The sequence below is a fragment of the Rhinichthys klamathensis genome, unplaced genomic scaffold (genome assembly GCF_029890125.1).
Source record: "Rhinichthys klamathensis goyatoka isolate OS25496 unplaced genomic scaffold, OSU_Roscu_1.1 h1tg000111l_1, whole genome shotgun sequence".
Classification (NCBI taxonomy): domain Eukaryota; kingdom Metazoa; phylum Chordata; class Actinopteri; order Cypriniformes; family Leuciscidae; genus Rhinichthys; species Rhinichthys klamathensis.
This window is the reverse complement of record NW_026606649.1, coordinates 7,847,983-7,873,849: the sequence shown is the minus strand read 5'-3', so window position 1 is coordinate 7,873,849 and position 25,867 is coordinate 7,847,983. Positions and strand designations below refer to the sequence as shown.

The window sequence follows — 25,867 nt, the reverse complement described above, 5'->3', positions numbered from 1 at the left end:
AAGCTGACGTGTGGAAATATTTTGGCTTCTGAAGTTGAAGGGGGAAAGGAGCTGGACAAGAGCCACACTAGTTGTAAGCTTTGTAGAGTAAAACTAAAATATTTCGGAAACAAGACACATATGAGAAGCCAAATGACACGTTTCCAGCCAAAGAGGAAAAACACTCGGCTGTAACGTTACCGGTCGTTGTTATATTATTAATTTACTACAAATATGCTGCTGCTAGTTCAGACACACATGTATTTTCCTGTTGGTTCTTTGCAATGTTAATAAAATATATTGTACGTTAATTCTTTATGGGTCATTACTTTGTACTTTTAAAGCAAAGTATTTATAGTCACACACACACAAAAAAAAAGATTCTGATAATCGATTTAGCATCGAATCGCAGCCCTCTGAATCGTAATCGAATCGAATCGTGAGGTGCCTAGAGATTCCCACCCCTACTTTCTATATAATTAAAGGAATGGTAACCAGGGGCTCTCAAGTTTCATACACAAACATATGATTTACAGTGGGTTAACTTTTTTGGTAAAAATAGAGTGTCTAGCTTTCGCCTGCCATGTTCTCTGACAACATTTTGTGTAGCAGTTGTAGCAACACACTGCATCTTATTTTTTCCGCTTTACTATAGGTGGCAACCAGTCTTAAGGTGCAATACCACCGCCTACTATATTGGAGTGGGAACCAGTTACTGGACCTTGATTATTTACAATATTATCTGTAGTATTAACATGATATCAATATTTACTAAATGTAACAGTGTACTGTGACACCTCTAAATGTATCTTTGACAAGCATTGCGTTAATTTCCAGCACAGAGGCTATGCATATATTCAAAATATGGTGCGTAAAGTTGATCTGACATCTTTCGTGATCTACAGTTTAAAGAAAATGATACGCGTTTGGAATTACATGAGAGTGAATACATGATGAATGATCTCTTTAATATAAATGTATCATGGTGATATTGAAAAAGAGACAAAAAAAAAGAAAGAAACAGATGCTTCTGCAATATATATATATATAAATAAATAAATAAATATATAAATAAATATATATATATATTTTCTGCAACTATTTTTTTGAAAAGGATAAGAAATGCATGGTGCATGCAAAGAAGCAGTGATGCTGCAAACATGCTAAGTGCTGAATGGTCACTCTCCTTCACTTTTTCTATGTCCTTTTCTCAGGCCATGTTTACACGGAAACGATCTGAAGAGAAAACGCAAAAGTGGCGTTTCGTTTTCACTTTTTATTCTGCGTTTAGACGAGCGTTATGGGGGGGAAATCTGCGTGCATATGGATACGCAAAAGTGTTAGAAATGCGATGTAGTATGCACTCCAGGCGGCTAGGTGGCAATGTGAAGCACTGCCACACAACAACAACAAGTCCGTGCGCCTGCGTACAACCTTCCTTCTACTTCTCTCCCTAGTAGCGCGAAATTGAAAAGACTCTTGGACGTTTATCAGAGCTGCTAGGGCAACTTGAAGGTCCGACGTATGGAAATAATCCGACATGTTGGTTGTTATTTTCCTGTACTGGCGCATGCCTGTGACGTAAATGCGTACGCGACGAGAGCCGCCATGAGCAGATTTGCGTTTTTACCCGTTTAGACGGAAACGCGACCGTGGAGCGTTTTTAAGATTTCCACTTTGGAGGGTGGTTTCACTTTTTTGCGTTTTTAAGCCCCAAAAACGCCGTCGTCGTGTAAACGAAGGGCACATCCGATAAAATATTATTACGTTTTCACCCGGAATCGTTTTCGTGTAAACAGGGCCTCAGTCTCTTGGATCCTTCCTCATTCTGAATGCCCATCTTCTTCCATTGCTGTTTCATTGTTCCACTCCTCTCTTCCTTTTATATACGCACACAATCAGACTGAAAGTTGGAGCTCACAGTTCACTTCAAGGCAGGCGTGTGATGCAGCATAATTTGTTATTCCCTTGATCACTCTGTCGATTCCCTCTCAGCGGCACTTTCATATCTTACCAAGAGAGATGACGGTTTTAAAGGGGTCCTGAACTGCATTATTTTATTATTTTATGTTTCCTGGGGTACACTTAGAATGTTAGTATGATTTTTTAATCAAAAATTGTCATAATTTAGAAATAAAAGGCATTTTTCCTATCCTGATTTTAGCCCTCTGATTTAAACGCTCTGTTTGAAGGGGCGTGTTTGCTGTGAGACTCAGTGTAAACACCCACTATTATGATTAGCTTACATCTTTGTATATTAAATAATTAAGTATTGCATTTGGAACTCTCACGTAAACCCTTAGCATGTTTTTATTATTAGAGCTCTCAAGGTTAACTAATCATGATTAATGCATTTTATTTAGATCTATAGCATTATATTTAGATTGTGGCATGAAAGGTTGCAGTGATTAGCATTGTAGCCGATCACAGACAACTTCATGTTGATGAATGCAGTGATCTTGTCACTGCATCTCGATTTCTGCACTCAAAAATGCGTTCATCATAGCTAACAGTACAAACACGATGTAGAGATTTGTGATAAGAGATTTGTTGATTATTATGGGAGTCTTGGCGACAGTCAAGAACTCAGTCACTCGCGCTGTGTGATTGACAGCTTCAGGGATTGTAAAGTGAGAGTTCTTTGATTGCTTTCTATATACACTCACCTAAAGGATTATTAGGAACACCATACTAATACTGTGTTTGACCCCCTTTCGCCTTCAGAACAGCCTTAATTCTACGTGGCATTGATTCAACAAGGTGCTGAAAGCATTCTTTAGAAATGTTAGCCCATATTGATAGGATAGCATCTTGCAGTTGATGGAGATTTGTGGGATGCATATCCAGGGCACGAAGCTCCCGTTCCACTACATCCCAAAGATGCTCTATTGGGTTGAGATCTGGTGACTGTGGGGGCCATTTTAGTACAGTGAACTCAAGAAACCAATTTGAAATGATTCGAGCTTTGTGACATGGTGCATTATCCTGCTGGAAGTAGCCATCAGAGGATGGGTACATGGTGGCCATAAAGGGATGGACATGGTCAGAAACAATGCTCACCAATGCTTACACCACCACCACCAGCCTGCACAGTGGGAACAAGACATGATGGATCCATGTTCTCATTCTGTTTACGCCAAATTCTGACTCTACCATCTGAATGTCTCAACAGAAATCGAGACTCATCAGACCAGGCAACATTTTTCCAGTCTTCAACTGTCCAATTTTGGTGAGCTCTTGCAAATTGTAGCCTCTTTTTCCTATTTGTAGTGGAGATGAGTGGTACCCGGTGGGGTCTTCTGCTGTTGTAGCCCATCCGCCTCAAGGTTGTGCGTGTTGTGGCTTCACAAATGCTTTGGTGCATACCTCAGTTGTAACGAGTGGTTATTTCAGTCAAAGTTGCTCTTCTATCAACTTGAATCAGTCGGCCCATTCTCCTCTGACCTCTAGCATCAACAAGGCATTTTCGCCCACAGGACTGCCACATACTGGATGTTTTTCCCATTTTCACACCATTCTTTGTAAACCCTAGAAATGGTTGTGCGTGAAAATCCCAGTAACTGAGCAGATTGGGAAATACTCAGACCGGCCCGTCTGGCACCAACAACCATGCCACGCTCAAAATTGCTTAAATCACCTTTCTTTCCCATTCTGACATTCAGTTTGGAGTTCAGGAGATTGTCTTGACCAGGACCACACCCCTTAATACATTGAAGCAACTGCCATGTGATTGGTTGATTAGATAATTGCATTAATGAGAAATTGAACAGGTGTACCTAATAATCATTTAGGTGAGTGCATAATTTAATCACAGTTTAAATAACAGATTATTTTAATCCTACTAAGAGAAACAATGTGAAGTTGACCGTTTAGTCACTGGTTTTATTTACTGACACATAAGCAATAAACGATTTTGAGGCAAAGAACATCTGACTGTACATTTACATTTATTCATTTAGCTGACGCTTTTATCCAAAGCGACTTACAATTGCTATATATGTCAGAGGTCGCACGCCTCTGGAGCAACTAGGGGTTAAGTGTCTTGCTCAGGGACACATTGGTGTCTCACAGTGGATTCCAACCCGGGTCTCTCACACCAAAGGCATGTGTCTTATCCACTGCGCCATCACTACCACCCATATCACCACCCATATCACATGAATCATTACATATCATACATCACTGGTCACTGGTGATTCTGGTTAGACACGTAGCAATATCAAAAGATATTTAACAATAGTGACACAGTAAAAACTTTTTTACTCACATAAGTGTGTTGCGCCATTCATGTCGAATCCAATATAGAAGGCACAGCATTTTTTTTTTTATTACAGTCTCTGCAAATCCAACGTCAGAAGTCGTTATGCAGCGACTGTGTTTTTACACAACCTGGCACTGAATTTTGCACTCATCAAAAGGCATATTTATTGCTAAATTCCTCGATCCAGTGTTCGCGCCACGAATGTTATTTACCTACTCCTTGTCATTTGCGAATAGGCCCATTCCAAAACGAGTCGTTCTCTTGGTTTTCTTAGCTGTTTTTTGACTAACAAGTACGTTTTCAGTTCTAAAATTTAAAGGATATTCTAATAGTATGATAACCTCTTATATATCCAAAATTAGAGATTTTTTCTATCCACGACCCCTTTAATCAATTTAAGACCCAGTTGGCTGGACGATGTACCTTTCAGAAAAGTTCCTTCACTTATAAGAAGGGATGGCATACTAGCCATTTCTCAGCCAAGACTGCATGGGCTTCTCTCCTTCATATGTTTGGGAAATTACTCAAAGACCTATCAAAGGATAAAGCTGTTGATATCAACCATCAGCTAAGTCTATCTGGGACCAATGAAGCTATTATAACAGATAAGGATAAGGAATAGATAAGGATGTTTCATAATACTTGCTTGAATACTCTACTGTGATGTCTCAAGCACTCTAGACCCATTTTGATTTTGTCTTCACTATTGTAAGGAGGGGAAGTATAATATGGGCACTGAAAGCAATATCACACAAGCAATAGTTTTCTTGTTCAGAATGTTAGCATGTTAGTAAGTAAAACTTTATTTATATAGCACTTTTCACAGACAAGAAGGGTCACAAAGTGCTTCACAGTAAAAACAAAAATAATAAAACATATAATAACCACAACACACATAACAACAAAACCATATGGCTAGTTAAACGCTTGTCTAAAAAGATGTGTCTTAAGGTGTTTACTAAAAGTTTCTACAGAGTCCAGGGCTCTCAAGGCTAATGGAAGAGAGTTCCAGAGCCTTGGAGGCACCACACAGAAAGCACGATCACCTCTTGTTTTAAGATGTGTTTTAGGAACGGTAAAAAGGTCTTGGCCTGAAGACCTCAAAGAGCAACCAGGAGTGTATATGTGCAATAGGTCCTGTATGTAAGAGGCAGCTTGACCATGGAAGGCTCTGTAAGTAATGGTTAAAATTTTAAACTGCACTCTAAAACTAATTGGGAGCCAATGAAGAGCCTTAAGCACAGGTGTGATATGTGATCTCCTGTTGGTACTTGACAAAAGTGTCACGGGGTGACGAACAAGGAGGAACTTTCGTCCTGGGAAATGTTTCCGGGGGGAGCGGATTTAGTGGGACACTGAGATGGTTCCGGGGTTGCACCCATGTAATGCGTCCGGGCGCAGCTGCTAAAGAGGAGACGAGCATCAGCTGGGCGAGAGGAGGAGAGTTAACGGTGATTGGGACACGTATCCACGACGTGGATTATAAAAAGGCCATGTTAGCGTGAAGAGGGCAGGAGACGGGAACCAAAACGGAGCGTGCACGCAGCAGGCCGAGTGGCCGAAGCCGAGGCCGAGGCCGAGGCCGAAGCAGCGGGGGAGGCTGTGAGAGAGAGCGGGAGAGCGAGAAAGAGGCGGAGAGACGGAGAGAGTGAGAGAGAACGAGATTTCGGCGGGATTGCGGGTGTAAGCCCTGATTGCACAGTGAGTCTGTTGAATTGCAGTTCTATTGCGAGCACGAGTGAAATCTTGCAGTGTATTGGTGAATATGCGAGTGTGGGAATGGTGTTGTTGCTGTCCACTCGCAGTCTCAGCACGTTTACAATTCTCTCTCTACCCGAGCCTTGAAGAGGAGAAGCTGAGAAGAGAATGCGGAAACGGTGAAATATGTTCATTCCTCTCTGCCCGAAACTGCCGTTATGATCATCCATGTTTTTAACTCTCCCTCTGCTCGAGCCCTGAGAAAGAGACCCTGTGAATCATTCACCTGAAGTGAGTCTGCTGACTGCCGTGCTGTTCTATGAACGAAAGAGACCCTGTGAATTGAATCATTCTCCTGAAGTGAGTCTGCTGACTGCTGAGCTGTTCTATGAACGAAAGTGACCCTGTGAATCATTCACCTGAAGTGAGTCTGCTGACTGCCGTGCTGTTCTATGAACGAAAGAGACCCTGTGAATTGAATCATTCTCCTGAAGTGAGTCTGCTGACTGCTGTGCTGTTCTATGAACGAAAGTGACCCTGTGAATCATTCACCTGAAGTGAGTCTGCTGACTGCCGTGCTGTTCTATGAACGAAAGAGACCCTGTGAATTGAATCATTCTCCTGAAGTGAGTCTGCTGATTGCTGTGCTGTTCTATGAACGAAAGTGACCCTGTGAATCATTCACCTGAAGTGAGTCTGCTGACTGCTGAGCTGTTCTATGAACGAAAGAGACCCTGTGAATTGAATCATTCTCCTGAAGTGAGTCTGCTGACTGCTGAGCTGTTCTATGAACGAAAGTGACCCTGTGAATCATTCACCTGAAGTGAGTCTGCTGACTGCCGTGCTGTTCTATGAACGAAAGAGACCCTGTGAATTGAATCATTCTCCTGAAGTGAGTCTGCTGATTGCTGTGCTGTTCTATGAACGAAAGTGACCCTGTGAATCATTCACCTGAAGTGAGTCTGCTGACTGCTGAGCTGTTCTATGAACGAAAGAGACCCTGTGAATTGAATCATTCTCCTGAAGTGAGTCTGCTGATTGCTGTGCTGTTCCATGAACGAAAGTGACCCTGTGAATCATTCACCTGAAGTGAGTCTGCTGACTGCTGAGCTGTTCTATGAACGAAAGAGACTTTTAAGTTGTTTTTATTTAATAAAGAAGATAAATTGATTTTAAACGCTGTGTCTGCCTCATATGTTCCACGGCACGCTCCTCGGGTGGTGTTTCGGTTCGGTTCGAGGGGGTGGGCGGCCCGCTGGCGCCCGCCCCTCACCTGTGACAAAAGTCTTGCAGCAGCATTCTGTACAACTTGCAGTTTGTCCATGGAGGATTTGTTTAAGCAAGTGTACAGTACATTGCAATAATCCAGGCGAGAGGAAATAAAAGCATGAACAAGCATCTCCATCTCTTCTTTAGAAACAACCGATCTAATCCTAGCGATGTTCCTAAGATGAAAAAAACAGGAACGAACCACAGATTTAACATGACTGCTAAAACTCATCGATTTATCAAAAATGACACCCAAATTTCGCACCACATTACCGTCCGAGGATGGTTGAGCCCCAACGGCCTGCCTAATCTTTGGAGTCATGTTATCTGGAGCAAAAATCAGCACCTCAGTTTTGTCTGAATTTAGTTGTAAAAAGTTGTCTGCCATCCAATTATTAATGGAGGCTAAGCAATCGTGCAACAAGAACAGTTTATTCAGCCTATCAGGGCTAAAAGATAAATATAGTTAATGTAGTGATTTGGCTGTAGGCATGAGGGCACAGGTAATCACAACCTTCATATATTAATTCTTGTGAAAAGAGCTTTAAACAAAAGTAAACAAAATCAACCATTGCACCTCTTAGAGCATTACACAGTGATGTTTAAATCAGTGTTTTTTGTTTTTTTTTTACTGACGAATTAACCCCCTGGGGTCGACAAACGCTTCACATAGCAGCCTCACAAATTTCTTCACATAGCAGCACAATAGACTTAAAATGCTCCGCCATTTATGGTCATACAGATAAAACATTTTTTTTGTATGTGTCCTACTTTTGTATGTGTCCACTTACAATAAAAAGAAAACATTTAGCTTTTTATGGAGAACGTCTCTAAACTTAAACAAAACTCAGCGAATATTTGTCACACAGACATTAGCAATATATCTCCCACGAACTGCTCCGAGACAAGAATGTTGAGGATCCATACTTATTGAACAGGGTAATTCAAAGACATAATCCAAAGTACAGGCAAGGTCAAACACAGGCAGGCCAAACACAGGCAGGCAGTCCATACAGACAAACACAACAAGGCTTGTGTGATTGAGTGGAGGCGGGGCTAATTTGCATATTCATGTATCTGTGTATGTATAGGTATATACAAAATGAAGCAAGGGTGTAGAGTTACAATCAAGCTATTTTAAGACATGAATTATGTATTCTCACAAGAAAAAAAAGTTTAAATATGTAAATATATATGTTTACATTTTTGTGATCAAAGATGAGTTTTAAAGGTGCCTTGTGTAAAAAAATCAATTCAAAATCCACATATTCCATACCAGATGGGGGCAGTATACCTCCAGAAAGTTGGCCTACTCTAGTCTGTTTTTTAGTTTCGGGTTGTTAATCTTCTAAAACCGTCAAATCATCCGCTTTGTCCCACCAAAGCCTATTTTGATCGGTGAGTGATGTAGAATAGAATGACTGCTGCGCTTGACAGGACGCATAACGAGCAGAGAGAGAGAGAGCGCCCCGGCCGCGCGCGCGCACTCTCACGTCTTCAAACAACACGAGCGCTGTCCTCCTGCTCTCCCTCGCGCATATTAATCAAATCAATTGACACGATCGTAAGACCGCAGTTCGCCCACAAGCCGTGCGAGTTATTCGTGTATTGGAGTTTGGCTGGTGGTTATGTATGTTGCCCGCATACCGCCTCCCATGGCCGAAACTGGTATTATGACACCGGCCGGGCCGGGGCTAGTAAATTAGCATGCTAATTAAGGTTTATATCTCGGCAGCACTATAACTTGTCATTTTTTTAATGACATCATTGCATTTATTTCTTCTCATTCTTTTGATACGTGTAGCTCATTTGTTGGATATTTTTACCTCAATTTTTACATATGGCACCTTTAAAGAGCATATTGCAGGTATAAAAAAATCGAAATTAATATATAACCTTGTATGAAAAGTTAATGCAGGATTTAAAATGTTTTAAAACGACACAAGGGCACTAATTTAGTAGATAAAGTGAGCGTTTCTTGGACTGCTCGTAAAAAGTGCAGAGTAAGCTTCAGTGAGAGCGGCCGTCAGTCAGTGTGTTTTCGGTAGTTTTTGTATTTTAATTTATCATCGTCATGGTAAATTATTGTGTTTGTGGAGGTTGCAAAAACTCCGGCCTGTCAGGACATCGAGTCCACAGGTTTCCATAACAAGAAAAAGGACGGTGCTATTATATATCTTTCGTGCCTCGTGCGGTTTGTGCAGGTGAAGAGACGGGATTTCTCTTCCGCATCGCCTTTGAGAAACACGGTCGTGTGTAGCGTTCACTTCAAATCGAAGGATTATCATCCCGGCGATATGATGGAGTTCAACATGGGATGCCGAAGCAAGAATATTGATCGTCTTATACTGTACCAATGGCATCAAATAGTGTGATATAGGTAGTCATGCCCTGAAAAGAAGAAAATAGTAATTGAAAAACAAAATGACTAGGTTGTTTAAATATTCAAATCTTTAATTTTCTGTTTATAACCCAGGTGAAAAATATGTATTAAAAATGTAGCCTACTTGAGTATGTTTTTACAATAGAAATATACTCAAGTTTAGTTTTTATACATTTAATAGTATAAATCTACCCTAAACATACTAAAGTCTGCTGGCCTGATATACGATGGTAATAATCTTATACAATATTGTGAGCACAGTGTATATCGTTAGCGAATGTGTATATCTATATGCACGTCTCTCACCAAGACACCTGCCCTGTTCTCCATTGGTTCTCCTCACACCACAACTCAATTTGTCTCTGACCGTACTGTCTAACATTAATCCTGGCCTGTCCCTGCTCTCTTGGCAGCATAGCAGGCTCATAACTGTACGGCTGTGGTCCGTCATACGAGTAAGTATTTCCTCAGCGTCCGAAATGTCATTGCGATCCATTGTTTTCCTGTTGTCTGAATCGACCGCTCTCCCGCCCGTTACGCCCATTTTCAGACGCGGAAGAAAATTTTTCACAAAAACGACCCCAGAAGCTTCTGTAGCGTATTTATAAGTATATTTTAAAGAAAATATAGTTCCTACATTATTTTTCTATACACTGACTCGTTGGGTCCTCTTACCTGCAATATGCCCTTTAAGGGATATAATAATTGACTACAGGGGGACTTTAAAGACATTGTCTCAAGACCCTTATAGTCTCTCATTCAGCTGTGCTGAAGAACATATACTGTGAGCCTCCACAGGCTGTTGAGCACTGTTGCTGTATCAAACTGAAAGTCACCATGTGTATTCTTAAAGAAAACTGTTGTCTAAAAAAAATTCACAAACAAAGCTAAAAATGAACTTCCCTTTGACACATTTGCTTATAGCAGTTGCCCATTACTGAACTTTGAATTTGGTTAAAAGTTACGAAATGCATGATAATGATGACTGATCATTGTTTTTATGATCAATCACTAGTGTCACATAAGCATACTTGAGTTCTCGGGTAACTTGTACATAGGGCTGGGTATCGAGTTCGATACTTTTTAGGTACCAACCGAATTGCCTCGATACTACCGAGTATCGAAACATGTCTTGTTTTTCGGTACCAAATTTCGATACCTAAGGGGTTAATCTCGTCAATGTTAGTGAAACATGCATGCAGCATGGTCGGCTGTGGCGGTAAAACACTAGTTTACGCGGCTGTCCAGAGACGTGGCTCGTCGCACGTGAGGCTGTAGTGTGTGTGTGTGTGTGTGTGTGAGCGTCCCTACCGTCCAGATAGAAAATATGTGGAAAAGATCAGACGTGTACCTACACTACCGTTCAAAAGTTTGGGGTCAGTGAGAATTTTATTTTTATTTTTTGGAGGAAAGAAATCAATACTTTTATTTATCAAGGACAGTAAAGACATTTATAATGTTACTAAAGATTCTATTTCAAACAAATGCTGTTCTTTTGAACTTCCTATTCATCGAAGAATCCAAAAAAAAAAAAAAAAAAAACTGTACAACTGACAGACCAGCAACTGTTTCAACATTGATAATAATAATAAATGTTTCTTGAGCATCAAATCCTCATATTATACTGATTTGTGAAGGATCATTTGACACTGAAGACACTGACACTGGTGATGCTGAAAATTCAGCTTTGATCACAGGAATAAATTACACTTTACTATATATTCACACAGAAAACAGCTGATTTACACTGGAATAATATTTAATACTATAACCGATTTTTGTTGTATTTTTAATCAAATAAGCGCAGCCATGGTTAGCAGAAGAGAATTCTTTTAAAAGTATTTAAAATCGTACCGACCCCAAACTTTTGAACGGTAGTGTACCTATGTACCAGACTCGATGCCAAAAGCACACGATGCAATATTTTCGACAAGATAATTGCTGCCAAGACCGGCAACACGATAAATCTGATAAGGCACTTAACAGCGCACAGAATACACTTGAGAGTAGAAAGTTTATCCGTCTTCGACTGCAAGAACTGGAGCGCGTCACAAATGAACCGAAACTTGGCGTATAGGATACTTGCCTCACAGACATGACAAATAGGCCTATAGACGGTCAAAATATGTCTACTTTTAAACGAAACAATTAGAAATAAATAGTTTGATTATGTAATCCATATAGCGCGCGCGTGTGTTCACTACTGCAGGAATGACGAGTCAGCATCGCCATATTCATCTTTGCAGCCAACACACTCAGTAGACACTTGTTTATTAATAAACAATTAAAATATCTCCTTGCTATTTTTTCCCGACACATTTTTTTCTTTTGCCAGTGCTTTGCGGCAAGCTTTATGCGTGCTGAGCGCGAGGCATATATCCCGGCCCCCAGTAGCCTATATTTAATTCAATTCACATTTATTTGTATAGCATTTTTATAATACATATGTAGTACATATCGTTTCAAAGCAGCTTTACAGAAAATGCATGTGTCTAAATTACAATTTAGAGTGATCTGTTATCAGAGGCGACTATGTGTAATGCATTTCAATTAATTTTCACTCAGTTTCATTGTTAAACAATGCATTAAGGCAGAAACAATGAGCTCATTGAAGTAAAGAATAGGCTACATGTTGTTAAATGATTAGGAAACATATAAAACTTTAACATTGGTGCTTTTTAACAGACTCAAATATGAGTGTAAAAAAGTCAACAAACTGAAAAATTAAAAGGTTTTTTTTAGATTATGTAATATTGTTAAAACGGATTTCATAAAATTGGTATCGAAAAAAGTATCGTTCAGGAATCGGTATCGAAGTCAAGGTATCGGTATCGAAAATTTTGTTACGATACCCAGCCCTACTTGTACAGTAAATAAACCCTCTCATTAAAATGATCTATTTCTTCTTTTTCTTTTGATAGTTCTTGAATCTATACATCCAAAGGACGGAATGCCAGCAGCCTGTGTAGGAATCAGACTGAAGAGAAGGAGATTAAAATGATCAGGGAGTTGTGCAGATCTGTGACAGTAGCCCCCCTCCCGGAAGGCGCGCCCTTGAGCCGTGTAACATCCCAGGGGTGGGAGGGTGGGCGCCCTGGAGGCTGACGAAGAGGTGGAAGCCTCCAGGGCAATGCTGGTGCAGGTACTGGAGCCCCCACTAGACTCTGGACAAGGACGGAGACTGAAACCCCCACTGGACTCTGGACAAGGACGGAGACTGGAGTCACTTCTGGGCTCAGGACGAGGACAAAGACTGGAGTTACTTCAGGACTCAGGACGAGGACTGGAGATTCAAGCTGGGTGGCGGCCATCTTGGCTTGAGCCTCAAGAGCGGCGGCCATCTTAGACGAGGGCTCAGGCGCGGCCATCTTGGCAGAGCGCTCTGGAACGGCGGCGGCCATCTTGGGACGAGGCTCTGAATCTGCTTCTTCCAGGCTGTAGGACGATCCACTCAACCACAGGATGTTCATCCAGACCAATCCAAAAGATGGATTTGAGGGTTGCTTCGTTCCAGGACACCTGGTGAATGAGGTTGAGGAACTCCTCTGTGTATGCCTCGATCGGACAGAGGTCCTGGGAGATGGAAAGAAGTCTGTATAGGTACGGTCTTCTGTTACGGAATCAGACTCAAGAGAAGGAGATTGAAGTTAACAGGGAGTTTATTGAGACAACAACTGAGCGGATGAACTGAATGCAGGTAAGTGGTAAGTGCAATGATTCTATGGAGAGGGGAGTGCTGGTGACGAATAGAATGGTTCTTCTTACAGGTGTGGAGTTCGGTGGAAGACTGGATGGAAGATGTGGACGTAGAACACAGGGATCACGGTAGACATGGAGACGCTGGAGGAGAAACACTGGAGAGAATGGAGATCGCTGGAGAGAATGGAGAAAGGGAGATGGCTGGAGACAGGGGAGATAGTCCTCTTCATACAAACGAGACCGGAGAATGAGCTGTGGTGAAGTAATCAAAATATCACAATCACAATAAGAAATCACATGAAATCCAAACACCAAACCATCGTTACCGACTAGTCGAATGAGGAAAGACAGCTGTCCATCACTGCATTCATGCCTCCTTTAAGTTTCGTAGAGGGAGACGGGTTTAAGAACAGAAAACAAAAAGTGCTGTAAGAAACTTCACTAAACACACCATTATCTTTGTGTCCCTGCAGCATCTGTGTCGGTGGAGCTTGTTTTCTCTGCAGCCGACCTTATTGTTATCCGACTGATGAGCCAACTTTCAATCAAGCATGTGGATTCTTGTTTTTCTCAATATGAACATGTGAAACAATATAAACATGATAATGGTTATCGAGTGCATATGTATGTTCTGTACGATAATTGGCGCAGTCTGCTTTATTAGCTTTTATTTTTGTTGTTGTTGTTTGCTTTGCTTAAGCTTAAATGCGTTTGTTCTCTATATTTTTGTTTAAACTAAAAGAAAACCTCAAAATATAAATGTAAGCTTGTTGTGTATTGACCAATCATAAGCTTGTTCAGTAATGGTGACAAAAACTTAATGATTAAAAAATAACGTCTTTCTCATTAAACTTAATTTAAATAAATAAATATTTGAATATTGTTTTCGAATATTGTTTTTAATGAACCCAAATATTCAAATGAAATATTTTTGAAAAATGTCTATCCCTAGAACAAATGATAACAGAATGTTCATATTTGTGTGAGCTACCCCATTAACACTAAAGACCTACAAGTATGCTAATAGGCCTACGAACTAAATTTATGACCATCATATTACAATCCTTAATACAGCACAGCAGCTTTACCAGAATTTAGCCTATGAAAGGGGTAGGCCTAGCCTAGAAATCTAGACGCACCCTAGCGGCAGCAAAAATTATTTTGCAGCAAAGTGTGGTCTAGCAACTCTCCGTTGGCTTTTCGAGCTGGAAAAACCAAACTCTGGTCAGGCCAATCACATCGTGTATAGAGTTGGTGGGCGGGCTTAACAATGACGGAAGAGATGTGACGGTTCCGCGTGATTTCCAAAGGTGATTTCCCTGCTAACGTTACTTGAAAACAAAGAAGATGCTGCTGGCGAACAGCGGTCTTTCGAATCGGATTTGGCCGCGACTCTGGAGGATTTGGAGTTAAGAGAACGTCAATTAAGTCATTCTTAAAAAAGGAAGATGTGTTCGGAGTTTTGACGATCGGATACGGGAAACGTTTAATATATCAACTAGCTCCGCTGGTGGGAAACGCATGGGACTCACTCAGCCACAGCCGTTCGTTGCTCTGGTTGGTTGTAGCGCTATCCTATTGCGTTGCCGAGGGATATTGAAAGACAACCATTTATCCCGCCCCTCGGATTGAGGTATGCCAATTGTGAGTTCCTAGACCTAACATCTTGATGTAGGTCTGGCTTGCCCTATACCCTGCTTAAAGTGTCTGAGGCGTCAAGTCATTTTAGCAAAGAAACATTTTTCCCTGATTTTCCAGTAAAAGTTTCTCTTTAAAGCAAAATGCAAATGCTAACAAATAAAAAAAATATTAATATTATTATTATTACTGTTATACTAAAACCTCTTCTTATTATTATTCTTCCGAGACTAAAATTATTATATTAACTTTATCTCCTCCTAGAGCATTAATGCTACAAGCACCAAAACTGGTTTGAGTTGAAGCACGATGACATACTGTATCAGTAGTTCACACAAGAAACCCATTTTTTAATATGCTTTGTTACTTTGTTATTTTTTTCTTATCTTTTTTGTATTTTAAATTGATTAATGATTGTGATTGTAATATTGGATGTTTTATGCTTTTGATCCTGTCAAACTGCATTTTTTCATCAATGCATCAACAACAAATGAATCATTATACCCCTAACAATGGTATGTGAAGCTGGTACACACTCTAAATCAGAACTTTCCAAACTCACATCCACCTGGGTGTCCATCTCAAATAGCAAGGGCAGGGTACCATAGACAATTCCTGAATTGTGAACAAATTCTATCTGGAAAACCATGGAAAGTAGTTGAACAATGGTGTAGCTATGTATTTTCTAATTCATGTACACCACAGGGACAACAAAAGTTTTATTTTTGTTTAAGTTATTCAATAAAGAACCTTCATCCAAAACAAACAACAAAACGCCTTGAACCAAACCAACCAGATCCCAGATCCACAAGAAAAACAATGTTACAAAATGTAGCATTTTGTAACATTGTAACCCCTTCACTTTCTGTAGTGTTTAATATTTTGTGAGGATTGGTGGTTGGGTTGGGGAAGTGATATGAAAAATAAATAAATTGCTGAATAGTTTCCCAATTTTGTATTAAAAAAATGGTCCTTTTGTGCTTTTATAAAAAATAATCACAGAGAAAAACATATACTGAATACTTCTGCAGCATACATAAACAGGCAGATGGTCTTCTAGTACGCCCTCTGTGTTTTCCATTTTGAGCTCAAGTCCTCATTCACTCTCTTATTAATGGCTTTATAGTGCTGGAAGTTGATCCAAGAACAAAATAAAAATAAAGAAACTCCTTCCTGAAGGAGCAAATATCAGTCCCTCAAGGACAAAAGAAACAAGTCAATTCATAGTCCTGTATCTTTATCCTGGCACCTTTACATGCTTATTTGTACCATTTTAAAGGGAGGGGTTTCATGGCAGAATAAAATGAAACATGCATCTAGTTAATCCCCATTTGTGGTTGATTATTTCCTAGACTTTGTCAGCAAGCGTCATGTAAGGTAGATAAAGAACAAAAATGAGAAGCTTGCCACTTACCGAACAGACAAGCGGCTTTAAACTGTTTATTATACAGATTTCCGAATTAATTAATGACACTATCATTTGCATTTTAATACTACCATCTACAAGGCATGTAAGACATGGAGAACTCAAACTTTCGGTTTCGTAGTTCACAAATTCCCAGCACTTTGGTATACATGTAGTGCTGAACGATTAATCGAAAAGTAATCAAAAACGAAATGCAAAACCTCTAACCGATGTAATTTTTCCATGTCAGTTATTTCGGGGTTTTTTTTATACTTTCCGCTTAAAAACATAGCCTACTACTATTCAGTGACTCCACCCAGTCCAGTCAGCAGCATAGAATCAATATGGAGGAGAACTCAAACACAGAGTGATCTCACAGTAGCTCGCACATCAAGTGCAGTTTGCAGGCACATGAATAGATTAAGGAGCAGTTATCTTTGTATATAATCTGGATGCTCTGTATTGCTAGGGTAATTGCATGTTTTACACAGGTAACAGGTAAGTTAATCGCCAATCTTATGCGCTGCTACACATATACAGACCGCGCAAGCCCTGAAGCCAGATCACCTTCGCTTGCGTCCACACTAAAGTTTGTCAGTTGTATGTGTTTTGAGGCTTGCCAGTTTGAACATTCAAGCGATGTAGACCATTGGATGTGTATCATTATATTGAACTAATGATACATAGTGGCAAACGTACATTCATACAGATAATAGCTCGCACATCATGTGAAGATCGCGCACAGAGAAACATTCAGGAGCGCAGAAACTCATTGTCAACGCTGTCATGTAATTTATCACTAAAGTAGCCTAGAAACTCAACAGTTATAGCATATATTTTGCTACAGTACTTTTGAAGTAACCCACAGCTTCACAATTAATAGAGAGACAGTATGACTAATTCAAACAGGCAATCGCTCTCTCATTAATGCATTCAAATAAATGTACTGTACTGTGCTAATATATCTGTATCTGAGCAGAAATCTGTAAGAAATGTTATGACCCATTGACAAAATAACTGCTGAAAGTGAGCTGTTATGTCGGGGCAATAGCACTGTGGGCAGCGCTATGACATTTGCAGTAGCTCTGCAAAAGGCGGGCTGAGTTTGAGGCCCAGTTCAAGGTTTCAGGTTTTCACAAAAGCCAACATCAAAGTGTGTTTCCTTCAATTAATTTAAAATCACAAAGATAAGTAATGCACTCTTTCATTAGAAAAAATAACCCACGTTTAATAGCTGTGCATATTTACAGTACAAACCTTGTCAGTGAACTATGAGGGCAAAAAAAAAAAAACAGCACAAAACAACATAATTGTTCATTAATCGTAATCGAGGTAAAATGTTCAATTGCAATCGAGATTTTGATTTTAGGTCTGACTAAGATCAAAAACTGGGTTCAATGGTTTGCTTATTCTCTCATCTCACAGTTGGGTTTAACTTTAAAGTCTTATATGGAAGTAGTTGCTGACTTGCAGGACAAGTTAAAAGAAGAAGGAAGGATCATCATCCAATTATTTTAAACAACTGAAAATCTAAACAGAGGAAATAAGTTCACCTTTGTTTGTTTAAAATACACAGCACACACCGCTTGGGGCAATGTCAAACAAAGGCCAACAAATTTGACTAGTTTACTAATTAATTTTAAATATATTATATTATGTGTATATTTACTTGCCCCCTAACCTCCTGAGACCCTGCGGCCTCATTTAAGGACATTACATTTTTGCCTCTTGACACAATGATAGTCAAATTTGTAAATCTTAGACATGTTGGCCACATTTAGGGGCACTGCCCACACCATCTTGTAGTGATATCACAACATTACACCAATGTCAGTGAGAAGAAAATGACCCTAACCCTAACCATAATACTTCTACACCAGTTCCCGAAAGAAAAATGACCCAGGTAAAAAATCTATTCAAATTATATGAATGAAACAAATGTATTTATGTACAATACTGTCTCTATCATCATTTGGGGATTAAAATTTGACATATTTTAGTAATAGTAGCACTCTAGGACATCAGTAAATATGAAGTACTCGTTTGAGGACATTGGGACTATATTACATTATCCCCTTAACTGTCACCGTCCCACGTGGGACGTTTGCCCATATATATTTAGAACAATAATATCTTAGTAAAAACCTAATGTAATATTGACAAACTAAATATCATTTGAATGCTTACAATCTCTAGTTTTCATATTTGGTCGCTGTTTTTTAAAATAAATTACAGAATAGCAGTAATTTATCAATTTGCAACAAGAATATTTCATATTCATTAGGCGTGTTTAGGCCTTTATTTTGAAATAGAAAAAAAACATGAAAAATCATGAAAGATTGGTAGAAACCTCAGTTTGTTTTCATGCCAAGAGTTCAAAAGATAACACTAATTAAATGTTATGAGAAAAAAAGGTCTGAAAATTTTTAGAATATAAAGAACAATATTATGAATTCTCGATTTGTGATGCGGCAGCGAGCTATAACGCACATATGTGCTCTTTTTATGTTTATTAGAGGTTGAAATCAAATCAAATACTGCCAAAACACCCATACTATTTCTGAATAGGATGTATACTTAATAAATTGTGTGAAATTATGGAAAGACATGGTTCAGATCACTCAAAACATATGAAAATGGAGACACCCTTATATGGTCAGTAAGGAAGCTGGCTGTCCATCTAGTGAAAAAGTTTGGTACTACGCCCAAATAACATCTTACTGAAAGCCCATTTTTTGAGATATCAACCTAAAATTTGGAACACAACTTGTTTAGATTTTTGGCTTTAATTTTCTAGCAGTTTTAGAGTAAAATATATTTTATAATATACATATTTTATATAAAATATAAATAATTATATTTTTACATTCTATATTTTCATAAACTCAAACTTATATAACTTTTTTTATGTTTCACTTTCATAATTTATTTCACTTCTACAATAATCTGGCAAATGTCTTCTTAAAAACAAGACCAACCATATGTCTATATTCCAAAGCATTCTTGAATTACAACCACAAGTTTTTTATTTATTATTGCTAGTACTGTGTCCTCATACGAGGACATCATATGGTAAATCATAGACCGACTGTCCTCACATGAGGACATCATTTTCTGCAAAAACTACTTCCTGTACAAAAACAAATTTTAGTTATTATATTTATTAGGTCCTACTTATCCCAAATAGCTAGAACAATTATAAAATGCACACCAGGCAAACTCTCGGGTCTCAGGAGGCTAATGTGATTGGTCAAGTGGTAATATTAATTCTGCTTGATACCTTGATACGTTTTAAAGTATTATTTGATGAATATAAATTTCAAAAGAACAGCATTTATTTGAAAGAGAAATCTTTTGTAACATCATAAATGTCTTTACTGTCACTTTTAAACAATTTTAATGTGTCCTTGCTTAATAAAGGTATTCATTTCTTTCAAAAAGAAAATCTTACTGACCCAAACTTTTGAACAGTAATGTATAATATCTGTTTCAAATAATGTAACTGTTTCATCAAAGAAAAGGGGTCAAGGGGTTAACATCACAAAATAGGCTAATAAATGAATGAGCCTTATCAATTGTGGTCTTAGTCTAAGTTAGGGACATGGCCTACTTACGCTGAACAGATTCTCTGGCAACTGAAGATGCCTGCGACTCAGGCTGAGGAATGGGTTTGACGCTTGGACAGTCTGGCTTGTGGTGTTCACCCACTATAATTTGCATTCAGGTTGAGTTTGAAAATGAAAATGAAAACAATAACTGTGAAATAAAATAAAAACTAAACTTTACATTTTAATTTGAATTGTGTCACTATTATTGCGCGAGCATTAATAAAAATCTTTGTAAAACTTGCAGTTTCTTTTTCACTTTTGCCTTTTCACTTTAATATTGGCAGAAAATGTGTTCTATAGTTAGGAAGCCTGAGCCTTTAATTACGCATATCATCATACTTTAGAATGCCAGCAAACTGTTTAGGTATGCTCTTCATGTACAAAATTACACTCTTGGAATTACCTTTTCAATAGTTCCTACTGTTTGTACTTGATTATATACTGTCAAAAAGAGGTGACAGCCAACAAACAATAGAATAGAATAGAATAGAATAGAATAGAATAGAATAGAATAGAATAGAATAGAATAGTGTAGTGTCAGTGTAGCTTCACCCCTACCTGTTCAGCGTTGGCAGGGGGAGAGAATCTCTTGGCACACACCACAAAAATGTCAGGGTGTGGCTTGCCATTTTTTACTTCAGGATCATCTCCAAGGACAATGTGACTGAAGAGGCTGAAGAACTCTTTATGACGGCTAGTCTTCATCTCAAAGGTCAGACCTGCTGAGCTTGTGCCAACAGCAATAGGAATGCCATGCTTGTGTAGATGGTTGACAATCTTTGCTACACCTGAAAAAACATCAGAAAATTGTCACTTATGGCGTGTTCACACTTGGCAGGATTGGTTAGATAAGAACAAACTGTGGTTGCTCTGTTGATGTGGTTCATTTGAATAAGTGTGAAAGCTGCCATCCGAACCCTGATTCGCACCAAACAACAAACTCTGGTGCGGTTCGACTGAAATATGAACACAAAACAGACCGAAGGCATCTCTGGCTGCGATCACCATGATCCGATCAAGCAGATCGGATCATTAGCCAATCAGGACATGGGCCGTTTACATTTGTTCACATTAAGTAGCCTCTATATCTGGATAACCAATCGGATTTCTGTTTCCTGCATAATAATTAAATTAGGTCTGAGGTACGACGCCAGATTAAGAGTAAAGAATATACAAATTAAACAATGTCCCAATTGCTTTCACTCACTCACTTTCCTATGCAATCTCCAGTCTTAGATCAAATTAAGTTTTTTGAACGAAGGAATACTTCCAGAGTTGATCATACAAAAATAACTGGGTTGATCATGTTAAACAAGTCACATTATCGATTATCTGGGTTTAAGGTTATAGCGTTTTGATAAACATTCTGAAACAATAAAAACATTAAACATTTTAAAAATCCGATTCCGATTATTCCTCTGGCAAAGCAGCGTGCAGCACTTCATTAAGATCTCATGACTGACTGTGATTGTACAGGCGATCGCCTTGTTCAGATAATGTTGCACAATTAAAATGAAAAATGACATACATAGTATCATGTAAGTCTAAATAAACTGTTTTAAAGATTGACGTTTATTGTAAGGTTCAAATAAGTTTAATTTCTTGTCTAAACTGTGTGTGGCTATTATTTTCTGACAGCCACGTGGGGAGACTGGGCGAGGATTTAGATGACGTCCACCTGTGAATGCAGACATGATGGCTGGATTGCGTTTACATTACACTGAGATCCGATCAGAATGCGTACCTCGAACCTGGACACGCTGATCGGATAACATTCCAATCAGAAGTGCATTAACACTTGTCTTTTCAATGTGTATGTGGACAACATCCGGATACAGGTTGCATGTTAATGCCAAGTGTAAACGCAGCCTTTGGTAAGTTCCGTCACACAATACATCATAAAAGCTGTTTTTTGTTTTTTATCTTTAGGTTCGGTATTAAAAATGACAGTGTGAACCAGGACTAAGGTCCGGACCAAATAAAGCCAAGAGAATCTAATTACAAGTATGAACACACCCCAAAATGAATAACCATGCAGTATGACCTGACCTTGAAACAGCTTATTTTATTCTAAGTGACTTTGAGGAAAATATGCTCTAAACTAGGTGATGCATCTCTCTGTCACCTTTTGTGTCAAAATCAACTTCCAGTTCCAATCTTACATAAACAATTACCTGGCAACAGAGAGGCTGTGGGGAATAATCGCTCCTGAATTTTTCTAGTCTCCTCCAGGAGCTCTTCAGGGGTCATGGGGAGTTCAATTTTGTCTCTTATGATCCTGGCAGCCTCCAAAGCCTTTTTTCCCATCACAGAGGACTTCACTTCCCAGGTATACTGCTTATTGAACCTGTCACAGACCTCCTGGTATGACACTGAGTACAACCTCTCTGTATCTACAAGAGATATACAAATAAAAACATGCAATAGTGCAGAGCAAATTGATGGAACGGTACAAAAAGGCAATCAATTATTGACTTATTATAATAAAGAAACTGATGAGTATTATTAGGCTATATCATTTTGTTTCAGAGTGGTAACCTGCCAAATCAAATGTGTAAGTAGGCTATTATAAAATGTGCTACTGACACAGTGGGACATTTTGATTACATAAATATAAAAAATCGTTTAAACTCTCAGAAACATACTCGATGACTGTCTTTCTGATTTTGTTGAACGCAAACAAAAAGACAAGCGCTGATTTAGTAAAAGAAAAATATTTTTTTTTAACAAGATTCTCACCCACCTAATAATAATCCGTCCATATCAAAAAGCACGTGTGTTACTGGTTTAAAAGACATGTTTTAATCGATACGTTTGCTCTACTATGTGGACACGAAACTTCATTGACTCAGGAGAGACACAGACACGAAAACTGCTGGACAATCGAAGTTACAACATTAAAAAAAAAACACAACAACACCACAAAATTCAGAAGAACTTCAGTTCAAATCTTGCTCGATATATTTGAAAGTCACATTTATGCGTTTTGACTAAACAAATGTATTTCTATCTTGTCCCTTTCTCTTTATAAGATCCACTTTAGAGTAACAACCCAGGGCAACTTTATAACTCGCCATTCCTGTTGCAAAGGTTTATGGGAAATGTAGTTTTTCAAAGCGCACTTTGAAGCGGTTTACATAGAACCATAGATATATACACTATAGCTGCGTCCCAATGTGCAAGCATACTATCCATCCTAAATAGTATGTGACATTAGTAATTGTCAATACTATAGACCAATTTTCAGTTGGTAAACATGGTGACGTTTTTATGTGGGCGGAGCTTAGGTGGTGGCAGAACGATCCCTCTGGCCGCTTCACTAACGTAAAGTCTGCAAGTTTTGTTAGCTTGTTTTTAACAATCACTGGAGAAAATCCGATTTTATCTAAATGTGCAAGGCCACTCACTATCCAGGACCGCGATTGTTATTTGCAAAAGTTAATTTTAACGGACAGAACCAGATTGGCCGACCCGTACTCCCAGCTAACACACGACGTCGCAGTTACGTAATCTATTCGTACTTTTTGGTAATTTCATGACTTACCGTCTCGACGTCGCATGTCTGTAATTTTATTACCATCAAATTACCAACTGACAACGTCGTCAGTACGGTCTCCTAAGGTTATAAGATAACCAACAACGTCGCAGATACGTACTCTAATCGTAATTACTTGGTAATTTTATGACTTACTGGCAACGTAACTACAACGTCGCATGCCCGTAATTTCATTACCATCATATGACCAAACCACAACATCGTCAGTACGTCCTCCTAAGGTTATAAAATAACCAACAACGTCGCAGATACGTACTCTAATCGTAATTACTTGGTAATTTTATGACTTACTGGCAACGTAACTACAACGTTGCATGCCCGTAATTTCATTACCATCATATGACCAAACCACAACATCGTCAGTACGTCCTCCTAAGGTTATAAAATAACCAACAACGTCGCAGATACGTACTCTAATCGTAATAACTTGGTAATTTTATGACTTACTGGCAACGAAACTGCAACGTCACGGGCCCGTAATTTCATTACCATCTTTAATTTATATAAAGATAGTGCTTAATTCATATTCTCTTTTAATGTAATATATATATTTATAAAACGGTTAGTTCCAATCCTTGATTCTGATTGGTCAATAGCTGTGCTTTATTCACGATAAAACACGGCTATGACCGCTTCACCCAACGGTTCTATGTATCACTACACAACACCCCTAGCAACCACTCTTAGCAACTTAAACAGATGTTTCATCTCATTGATATTGTTCATTTAAAGCTAGAGCAGAGCATTGTGAGAGATCGAGTAAGCGAGTGTACCTGCATTTACAGTAGACGTAGCATTTTCCTTCAGGTCAGTCCTATATTCATAATAAAAAAATGCGTTTGAATGTCCGCTGCATATTTTGTCCTTTTAACAGTCATGGGGTTTTCCGTGCATAACGTTAGTCATCTGTCAGTTGCGTCTGTCTTCTCCGTGATCACAAGTTCGAGTCCTTTCAAAAGCCTTCTCTACAGACTCACTCACTCACTCACTCACTCATAAAGACAGTCTTTGCCGCCATCTATTGGCGAAATAATATATGTAACTTCTGTTGCTGTTCACGTTCCGGGACTATTTTTTCCAGCGGAAGGCAGGCTTTTAGTGATTTTACTTCATGAAAGTTGCATAGATACATATTTTTCGGCTTTAATATTTTTATTGTGTGGCAACCGTTTTATAAAAGCAATAAGGTACTCGAGGCAAGTGCTGTATCGTGAATAAGTAACGGCTGAAGGGGTTGCAGGCACTCCGCTTCGCGTCGTGCCTAACAACGCCCTCCAGCCGTTACTTATTCACGATACAGCACAGCCTCTCGTACCTTATTGCTTACATATATATATAGCCTATATATATAATACAGATGTCTTGAAATTGCTTTACAATAAAAATAAAAGCAAAATGGTATAAAAAAATAAAGCATAATTGTGAAGTGAATGGGTCATAGAACTACACAATGAGTTTTAAATTTATTATTTAAAATTAATGGTATTTTAAATTGTTAAATGTTATAATTCTAGATGTTTATTTAAATGCTGCGTGCCTTTTTTACGTGTTCTATGGTTTCAATGGGCGTACGTGCGCGTAAACATTGAGTCGCATTCAAAGCTATCTGATTCAAAGACAGGAGCGCGCGAGAGCAGATGGAAACGAGGAAACCTCATCAACTGACAAACAGCAAAACTAGCGTTTCTCACTGTTGTTTCCACTGCTTTCAGGTAAGTTTAGTTACCAAAATCACACAAATAATACATACAAACGTTCCTGACATCTTTCTTACGTGTAACTGATACACTTCTGTTGAATATTTACTTTATAGAAATGGTTTTGTGTCTTAACGGAAATAGTCCGTTAGCATCTCAACCGTTTTCAGAAGAGCTAACTTAAGTTACCGGTAAGTTTACGTTACAATTGAGCTCTTGTTTTACATAAGTTTGGGTTTTTAACCACATTTTTGTGTTGATAACAGGTTTTGATAGTTTTGTTTTGCTGGTAATTTGTCAATGGGTGATTGGAAGTAAGCTAATTTATTTAACCTGAAATAATTCACTGTAACGTACTGTTAATGACGTCACTTACAAAGATAGAAAGGGGGAATTATTGTTTAATCATGATAATAATTTCATATGTATTTATTGCACAATATATTACCTTAAGATTTTTTCTGCATTTCATCTCTGCTCTAGCTTGCTTCCTTGTAATAAACCCTTTGTTCTATTGTAAATTCTATGTAACATTGTTGGCTCTGTGACACATTGCATGTTATTTTCTAGAAGATCATCATGCTGATGGCCTGCTGCACCCCCTGTCCAAGACAACCTCCACGGCTATGAACTCGACTATTAAGCAAAACCTCAAACATACTGTTCAATAGTTG

The 25,867-nt window shown here is 38.8% G+C and overlaps 1 protein-coding gene across 1 annotated transcript in view; it reads right to left on the bottom strand.

Annotated features, from left to right (window-relative positions):
- The window catches only part of pudp (pseudouridine 5'-phosphatase), a 40,742-nt gene extending 17,953 nt beyond the window's left edge, over nt 1–22,789 (bottom strand). The window contains exons 1-3 of the mRNA XM_056254403.1: nt 22,684–22,789; nt 22,115–22,333; nt 20,499–20,728 (exon numbers count right to left, since the gene is read on the bottom strand). Coding sequence (XP_056110378.1) covers nt 20,499–20,728; nt 22,115–22,333; nt 22,684–22,738 — 504 coding nt within the window. The 5' untranslated portion in view covers nt 22,739–22,789. The remainder of the gene's footprint in view (nt 1–20,498; nt 20,729–22,114; nt 22,334–22,683) is intronic.
- Nucleotides 22,790–25,867: the final 3,078 nt, after the last annotated feature.